General features: G+C 33.9%; 2 protein-coding genes across 2 annotated transcripts; both read left to right on the top strand.

The window, feature by feature from the left end:
• On the top strand, positions 751-5,269 carry LOC104725802 (putative cell division cycle ATPase). Its single transcript, XM_010444532.1, has 14 exons — positions 751-1,138; positions 1,816-2,026; positions 2,122-2,157; positions 2,252-2,348; positions 2,438-2,480; positions 2,557-2,657; positions 2,738-2,802; positions 2,886-3,379; positions 3,457-4,233; positions 4,325-4,460; positions 4,550-4,618; positions 4,703-4,769; positions 4,875-4,948; positions 5,046-5,269. The coding sequence occupies exons 1-14, from the start codon at positions 924-926 to the stop codon at positions 5,157-5,159; spliced, it is 2,499 nt and encodes an 832-aa protein (XP_010442834.1). The 5' UTR covers positions 751-923; the 3' UTR covers positions 5,160-5,269.
• On the top strand, positions 5,665-7,600 carry LOC104725801 (F-box protein At5g52880). The gene is made up of 6 exons (XM_010444531.2): positions 5,665-5,886; positions 6,490-6,644; positions 6,727-6,814; positions 6,902-7,032; positions 7,117-7,265; positions 7,374-7,600. Exons 1-6 carry the CDS (start codon positions 5,714-5,716, stop codon positions 7,470-7,472), a joined length of 795 nt encoding a protein of 264 aa, XP_010442833.1. The 5' UTR covers positions 5,665-5,713; the 3' UTR covers positions 7,473-7,600.

Genomic DNA, 8,888 nt, shown 5'->3' with positions numbered 1-8,888 from the left:
TATATATATATATATATATGTTTATAAGTTAAGTTTTCTCTATTTTGTTATTTCACATTGTATGTTCTCTGTTTATAGGAAATTGTTTCATAAATTCTAGGTCATATAAATTCTTTATATCCATTTGTCCAAAAAAAAAATTTATATTCATAAGTTTTGATTTTTTATAATTTAAGAAATATAATATTTTTCAACTGAAAAAAAAACTAAAATACTTTTAGTTGAAAAAAATATTTATGCATAAGATTAAATATTTGAAATATTTATATATGGTAAGTATATTCAATATTTACATATGTGTTTGATTATTAGTTATTGAGAATAATTAAGAATAAGGGTAGTAGAATCAGAATTCAAGAAGTGTAACAAGTGTTTGGATATTATAGAAATAAAATCTGAGGTAAATTGTGGATTTGCCACATCAACAAGTAATTATCACCCATAAATATATTTATTTACTAACAAAACAAAAACTTAATAAGTAAATGAAAATTTTCGTCTTCTTTTATGTCCAAAAACATTAAGTAGTTAAAAAAGTGAATCTTAATTTTTATAATATATGTTACCATTAAAATGGCTTTTTCCCGGGAAAGGGTTAAGGAACCGTAAGACTAACCCAAAAACATTTGCTATAAATAGAGAGAGAGATCCATCTTCTCTACACCTCAAACCCATCTTCTTCTCCACCTTAAAATCTTATTTTACCCCAAAAACCAAAAAAAAAAAAAAATAAAAAATAAAAAATAAAAACTCTTCCTTTACAAAAACAGAGAAGAAGAAAAAAAGATATTTTGAGACAATAAAGTCTCGATTTTTTCTTCTTTTCCGAGGAATGTTCGTTGAACCCTTCCTAGATCGTTTGATTTAGAATCGAGGGTTCTCTTCTGATTTCTCCTTTTTTTTTTTTTTGGTGTTGGTGAAAAATGGAGCAGAAGAGCGTATTGTTATCAGCTTTAGGTGTTGGTGTGGGGTTAGGAATCGGGTTAGCATCTGGTCAAAGTTTGGGTAGATGGGCAAACGGGTCAGGCTCTGTAGAAGATGGACTCACCGGAGAACAGATTGAGCAAGAGTTGTTGAGACAAATCGTTGATGGCAGAGAGAGTACTGTCACCTTCGATGAGTTTCCGTATTTCTTAAGGTAACTCAGCAAACAAAATAAAAGCTCTGTTCTTTGTTTTTTTCAGATTTATTATGATACTAACTTAAAAGCTCAATCAAAGATTCAATGTTTTTTACTTTTTTTTTCAGATCTCTCTGTATTTTAGATAAGATTGTGTTTGATTGAAATAATCAAATAATACCAACTTGGCAAGTTGGTTATGAAATTTTTACATCTTCCAGCTGTCAAAAAATATTTAATCTTTGGAAAAAACATGACAACTTTGTTATGTTATCACGAAATTTTGAGGATTTTGATTTCTCTTTTGGTGGTGAAAGAATCTTAGAATCTATCAGTATATTTGGGTTTTAGAGAATGATAAAGATAGTAAATGAAAAAGTTTGCTTTATTTTTTATTTTTTTTGGGCCAAGAAAATATTCAGAAAAGGGAGTTAATGAAAGAGAATGATGGGAAAGTGGGGTAGGTTAGTTGCACAATAAGCATGTGGATGATTTGGCAAATGGGAGTCAAGACAGTGAGAAAGAGAAATAGAAAGATTCTCACATGTGATTCTAGTTATTTAGTTTCATCCCTTTCATTATTTCTTGTTTTTTCTGCTTCTTTGTTTGTTTTGGATACTATTGAATCCAGTCTGTACTATTTTAATGTTCTTGGCAATTTTTTTTAACTCAATCATATGATTGTTTAATGGCAGCAAGAGAACTAGAGTATTGTTGACAAGTGCAGCTTATGTTCATCTAAAAGAGTATGATATATCGAAGCACACTCGGAATCTTGCACCTGCAAGTAAAGCCATTCTACTCTCTGGTCCTGCAGAGTTTTATCAGCAAATGCTTGCTAAAGCTTTGTCTCATTACTTTGAATCAAAGCTATTGCTGTTAGATATAACTGACTTCTCTATTAAGGTAAACCAAATCAATGCATGTTTGATATTTACCACAGTAAAAACAGAATAGCTCCTAAGCTTTTCTCTTTATTCTATATTCTTTGGAAACAACAGATACAGAGTAAATATGGATGCACCAAGAGAGAGCCTGTAAGTTACTACTTGTCCTGCGTTTTTTTCTTTTCTTTATGCTGATGAATTCAGAGAAATGATTCTTGTTTTCTTCTCTTTATTGGTTTTGTAGTTTCACAAGAGGTCTATTTCTGAGTTTACATTGGACAAAATGTCGAGTTTTATGGGTTCCTTCTCTATGCTCTCTCAACGTGAAGTTGAACCAAGAGGTTTAAAACAATACAAACTCTTACCTTATTTTCTTCTTTTATTACTTTCAAACATAAACTAAAGAGTTAGCAATTCTTGTAAAATGCAGGGACATTGCGTCGACCCATCAGTGGAAATGATCTTAACTCAAGGTTTGCCTTTGTTTTCCTGTAAGTTAGTTTTATCGATTTTTGTCTCTGTGAGCTCACTAGCTCCTTTCATTTTCAGGAGTATGGAGAGCTCTAATCGTCTCCCAAGACACAAAAGAAATGCTTCTGCTACTTCTGATATCAGTAGCATATCTTCCCGCTCCTCTAGTTCTGTTTCAGGTCTAGAAACTGATATACATTGTAGTTAACTTCAGATTCGTAGGTATATTTGTTAACCTATGTTTTTTAATGGCTTGTAGCTTCCAGCAAACGCAATACAAATCTATGTTTCGACGAGAAACTTTTCCTGCAGTCACTTTACAAGGTACCAATAAAAAAACTATACACAAATTTGCTAAATTATTGTTCTTCAGTGGATTTTTTACAACTGTAGTCTTTTTCATGCAGGTCTTGGTTACTGTATCGGAAACAAGTCCGCTAATAATATACCTCAGAGATGTTGAGAAGCTTCTTGAGTCAGAAAGATTCTACAAGTTGTTCCAACGACTCTTAAACAAGCTCTCTGGTCCTGTCTTACTTCTTGGCTCAAGAGTATTAGAACCTGAAGATGATTTCCAAGAAGTAGACGAAGGGGTCTCCGCGCTGTTTCCTTACAACATCGAAATAAGACCACCGGAAGATGAATCTCAGCTCATGAGCTGGAAATCTCGGTTAGAAGATGACATGAAAATGATTCAGTTTCAGGACAACAAGAACCACATTGCAGAGGTTCTAGCTGCTAATGATATCCAATGCGATGACTTAGCTTCGATATGCCACGCAGATACAATGTGTTTGAGTAACCACATTGAGGAGATTGTTGTTTCTGCTATCACTTATCATTTGATACACACCAAAGAACCTGAATACAGAAACGGAAAGCTTGTGATATCTTCCAAAAGGTGAGTTCAAGAATCTGTTTATTCATTCCCTAACTGATTATTTCAACTAATCAACTGATTCATGAACTTGCAAACAGTTTGTCTCATGGACTAAGTATATTCCAAGAAGGAGGAAGCAGATTACTGGAAGACTCCTTGAAGCTCGACACAAACACTGACTCTAAGCGAAAAGAAGGAGAAGTGAGTTCAAAGAGCGAGTCAAAATCAGGTCCTGACAACAAAAACGAGTCAGAAAAATCACTTCCTTCAAACAAGAATGACAATCCATTGCCTCCAAAAGCACCTGAGGTTGTTCCTGATAATGAGTTTGAGAAGCGTATAAGACCAGAAGTTATACCAGCAGATGAGATTGGTGTGACATTTGCAGATATTGGTTCACTAGACGAAACAAAAGACTCACTTCAAGAACTTGTAATGCTTCCACTTCGAAGACCAGATCTCTTTCAAGGCGGTCTTCTCAAGCCGTGTCGAGGAATCTTATTGTTCGGCCCACCTGGTACTGGCAAAACAATGCTAGCAAAAGCAATTGCAAATGAAGCAGGAGCTAGTTTCATCAATGTCTCAATGTCTACAATCACTTCGAAATGGTTTGGAGAAGACGAGAAGAACGTGAGAGCTTTGTTTACTTTAGCAGCTAAAGTATCTCCAACGATTATATTTGTGGATGAAGTTGATAGTATGTTGGGACAAAGAACAAGAGTTGGAGAGCATGAAGCTATGAGAAAGATTAAGAATGAGTTTATGACACATTGGGATGGGCTAATGACGAAACCAGGTGAAAGGATTCTCGTTCTTGCAGCTACAAACAGACCGTTTGATCTTGATGAAGCTATCATTAGGAGGTTTGAGAGGAGGTACTAAGCAAAGTTTGGTAAAATACAAAAGCTCTAATCAATCTTAATAATGGTGACTGATTTTTGTGTGTTTGTGTTGTGAACAAAACAGAATAATGGTGGGACTTCCTTCGATTGAGAGCAGGGAAAAGATCTTGAGAACTTTGTTGTCAAAAGAGAAAACAGAGAATCTTGATTTCCATGAGATTGCACAGATGACAGAAGGCTACAGCGGAAGTGATCTTAAGGTTTTTCTTATCATCTCTAAACAGAACCTAAATATGTTTTGTAAAATCATGTGGAAACTGAATGTTTGTTAAACTTTTTGTACGAACAGAATTTATGCATCACAGCTGCTTATAGACCGGTTAGAGAGCTGATTCAGCAGGAAAGATTAAAAGATCAGGTAAAAAGAACTAAAAGGAACCTCTTGTGCACTCTTTATATATCAAATTCTCTGCGGATATTGAAATCTCTCTTGTTGGTTTAGGAGAGGAAGAATAAAGAAGAAGCAGGAAAAAGCACGGAAGAATCAAAAGAAGAAGAAGCGGGAAAAAGCACGGAAGAATCAAAAGAAAAAGAAGCGGGAAAAGGCACGGAAGAATCAAAAGAAAAAGAAGCAGGAAAAAGCACGGGAGAATCAAAAGAAGAAGCAGCAGAAGCTTCTGAGTCTGAGGAGAGAGTTATTACATTGAGACCATTGAACATGGAAGACATGAGAAAAGCTAAAAATCAGGTCTAATATCTTATCTCATTTTGAATAAAGAAAAAGACAAGAAATTGTAAAAATAACTAAGATTTGTTGTTATTGTTGTTGTGTGTGTGTTTGACAGGTAGCTGCGAGTTTTGCATCAGAAGGAGCAGGAATGAATGAGCTGAAGCAATGGAATGATTTGTATGGAGAAGGAGGCTCAAGGAAAAAAGAACAACTCACTTACTTCCTCTGAAATATGCAAAAAAAAAATGTGAATGTATGTTTCTTGATACACAAGATATACATGTAACAAACAGATCCGGCACATCACAAAGAAAGAGTCTTTAATTATTTCTTAGGCCATTCCATTTTTTAGATCACTTCTTAGGTTCCTCTTATTCTCTTTCCTTTTGGATTCTTAGATTTTTTTCTCAAAACTGACATTTATATATATATATATATATATATATATATGTTCATATTTATGTCATTGTGAATTTTTAGTTAAATGTAGTAAACATATTTATATAAATATTTGCATGCTTTGTCTTTGCTTGTATTTGTTGAGATTTAGGAACTAGGAACTCAATACAAATTATATAGATAAGTGAATTAACCAAGGAACACGGTGTAAGGAGCGAAAACCACATTGACCCAAAAAAAAATGGAAAACCAAAACTTAACCAAACGAAATCTGTACCGGTTCCGGTTTGATTTGGAAGTAATGTAAATTGACACAAACCGATACAATGAAAAGAGTAAGACGATGATGATGATCAATGATTGTATGAACCCAGAAAAAGAGAAATGAAGAGATACGAAAATCTAAAGGTAGGAGAAGCCCTGTCCAAAAACAATCTATACCCATTTGCTTGCAATGAACTCAGCTCCGTTTTGAGTCTTGCGTACTCTCGATTACCCAAAGATGTCAAAGCTTTGATCTTTCGAGATACCCTCTCCGCTTTTCGTCTTCTTCCTGAGTAAGTTACGAACTTCATTATCTCAAAAATCCCGAGTATTTAGGGTTCTATTGTGCTCTAATTTAGGGTTACTCTGTGTTGAGATTTCGTCCATCTATGTTGAAGCTTAATTCTTAGGGTTGGTAAGTCTAAAAAAAATCAATGAAGTTGGGAACTTTTTCAGTTAACAATGAAGCAGAGGTGATACGATCTTTGAATGGCTTTACTACTTTTTGTCTATCAAATTAGCTTTTGATTCTTTGTGCTTGCTTATACAATTTGCAAACAAATTAGAAAATGTAGAATGTTGTTGTGCCTTTCTTGAATATAATCCAATGTTATGGTTCATATGTATCTGTTGATGAAAAGTCCTGAAACTTCGAACCAAGGGCTTTTCGTATTTACGTTTTCAATTACCAAAGATCATATGTTAAAAGCTAGATTGTTCTGTTTTCCCTTAGTGTGACAACTTATCACTGATAAGTAAGGCTACTCAAGTCCTATTGTGCATATCTCTCTTAGATTTGTATGATCTCTTTGTTTATGCAATTCTATGTTTCTACTTCTAAAAAGACTGTTAAGACTAATATTTCAGATTCTTTATTTTTATTTGTTTTCATTTAGCGTGAACACATCAGCTGCTGTTTCAGCTGCTAACCTTCTCCTGAAGAGCGTGGAAGCCGTGCTGCCCAAACAGAAGAAGAACTTAGCTATTGTAGAATTCAAGCAGGCTAAAGTAGCACTGAAGAGACGCAGTAAGAGCCCTGAGGAAGATTTATGTATGTTTTCTTGTTATCTTTTCTGAAATATCTTCGTTAATATCTCGATATAATCCTTCACCACGTGCAAATCCTTTTTCAGATATACCTTCACTTCCACAAGATGTCCTTATTCACATCTTCAGTTTCCTCGATATATCATCCTTACTTTCCTCAGCTCAAGTGTCTCGGTAGCTCCTCTATATCTCCACATTGCAGAGTCTTTTGCTTCTTCTTTTTTTCCCTTCTACATCTGTTTGTTTTGTCTGTTTGTATAGCTCATGGAACCAAGCTACGCATGATGACTCTCTGTGGCAATCATTATTTGAAGTTCACTTCTATCACAAACGTGTGATTCGTATTCATTCCAGTATTGATTGGAGAGAAGCCTTTAAGAAAGCATATATCGGTTAGAATTTTTGTCCATGGTTTTTATCTTTCTCCCTTTCAGAAACCAAGCTTTCTCTGTGTAATTTCTAAAGTACACTTGCAGCGGCTAATTCATCGAAGGCGTTAAGATCTGGCCGGGGATACTGCAGTTACTGTGATTCTATTGTTTGGCACGACAACTTAAGATGTCCGGACAAACAATGTCAGTTGAAATCAGGCAACAAGCCGGTCGACCTCATATCAACTCACCAAGTAAGCATTTCCTCTTTCAATGCGCCATGGTCACTTCTTTTGTCCCGTTTCTGTTACTTTTTGAGCAAGTTATTTATCTGTCTCTGGTGGTTTTTTTCTTCTTTACAGGTTGTCAACTATTTACTGGGGGTAGCGAGTTCTTCTGATGAAAGTGAATCAGATGATGAAGCCGTTCCTGGACTATGGTCTTATCCTGCACTACACTGATTTCGTAGCTTAACCAAAACGTCCTTTCAATGTAAACTTTGTTACTCATATCAATGTAAACTTTGTTACTCATATATACACATTCATATTCAATTGTTGTGTACAGAGAAAAGTTCGTCTTCATCTAATTAGGCTTGTCTCCCAAATGTGTCTTCGCACCTATGGCTAATTTGAGTGTCATGTTCTTTAAACTAGATCTCCAAGCTATTATGTTTCGAATAGGTGACTCAAGGAACTATAGAATTGAAAAGAAAAAAAAAATTGGAAAGACATTTAAATGGATTGAAGTGGAATTGATTAGTTGTAGCCTGATCTCTGTTTTAAAAACAGTGAGGAGAAGTTGAGTAAGCCAATGGGTAAGAAATACACAATGTCAATGTTTATTGTATATGTACATATAATGATAACAAGTCGTGGAACGCATTTACATTGGTGTTTTTTGTTTTTCTAATGAAGCACATTTTTGTCAAGATAAGAGCTAATATTGAATTATATCTTACAAGTTTTCTTTATGTTGTTAAAGTGTATATTCATAATCATCTAACTTTTTATAGGCCAAAACATAAAAGTTCGTTCAACTCCGAATAAACAATACTACTAGATAGATGTTATGATGCATAGACACATTCCATGACAATTTCGTGGATGTAGTTAAGTACTTACTAATACTAACGTATTACGTATGAGTGGGCATAGCTTTTGTATTATTCTATAATTCATATTTAGGTCTAACTGTTATAAGCACTTTAGTCGGCATAGCTCAATGCGACCCTTAGAAAACTATTGTATAGTCAAAACCAAAGGAAAAAAAAAAACTATTAGTCCACATTTTTTTTTTTTTTGTCACCTACAATTGAAAATAGTTTAACTACAGCCAAATATAAACCAGATTTTAGAAAACAAAAGTATTTGAACTATAGTAACAAAAAGCAATCTAAATGTAATTAAGTAACCAAGGGAATTTGATTATTTTGGTTTGTTGGTTCATAGGTTTGCTGCATTGAACGCAACAATACCAGAACAGTTTTAGAAGCTTAAGATCAAATCGAAATACAGAAAAACAAAGTTGGGAAGAAATTATAAAAAGTAAGAAACAAAGTTAGGCCAATGAATAACTTATTAAAAAGTAAAAATTCTCGCTTGTGTTAAAGTTATAAAACAAAGTGTTTAACAAAAGAAAAAAAAAAGAATGTAAAAGCAAACTCTTCTTTAAAGTTTAAAGTGAAAGAGGTGTAAAAATTTGAACTTCACGAACGAAAGAGCTTTTCAAGTCAAAGCTTTTGAGGTTAAAAACCATTGATATACTCAGATATAATAAATTTATACCAAGTATAAACAACTTATTCTTTAAGAGAAGAGACAAAAGGAAAAATTGAAGTATGCAATGGACCAACAATAATACTTTTGTCATGGAAA

This window comes from Camelina sativa, chromosome 11 (genome assembly GCF_000633955.1).
Source record: "Camelina sativa cultivar DH55 chromosome 11, Cs, whole genome shotgun sequence".
Classification (NCBI taxonomy): Eukaryota; Viridiplantae; Streptophyta; class Magnoliopsida; order Brassicales; family Brassicaceae; genus Camelina; species Camelina sativa.
Note: the sequence above shows the minus strand (reverse complement) of the source record. Positions and strands in the feature narration are given on the sequence as shown.

Coding starts and splice junctions, on each gene's coding strand:
- LOC104725801 (XM_010444531.2), top strand. CDS start 5,714: ATGAAGAGATACGAAAATCTAAAGGTAGGAGAAGCCCTGTCCAAAAAC. Junction 6,645..6,726: donor GAGCCCTGAGGAAGATTTAT/GTATGTTTTCTT, acceptor ATCCTTTTTCAG/ATATACCTTCACTTCCACAA. Junction 6,815..6,901: donor TCCTCAGCTCAAGTGTCTCG/GTAGCTCCTCTA, acceptor CTGTTTGTATAG/CTCATGGAACCAAGCTACGC.
- LOC104725802 (XM_010444532.1), top strand. CDS start 924: ATGGAGCAGAAGAGCGTATTGTTATCAGCTTTAGGTGTTGGTGTGGGG. Junction 2,658..2,737: donor CTCCTCTAGTTCTGTTTCAG/GTCTAGAAACTG, acceptor AATGGCTTGTAG/CTTCCAGCAAACGCAATACA. Junction 4,234..4,324: donor ATTAGGAGGTTTGAGAGGAG/GTACTAAGCAAA, acceptor TGAACAAAACAG/AATAATGGTGGGACTTCCTT.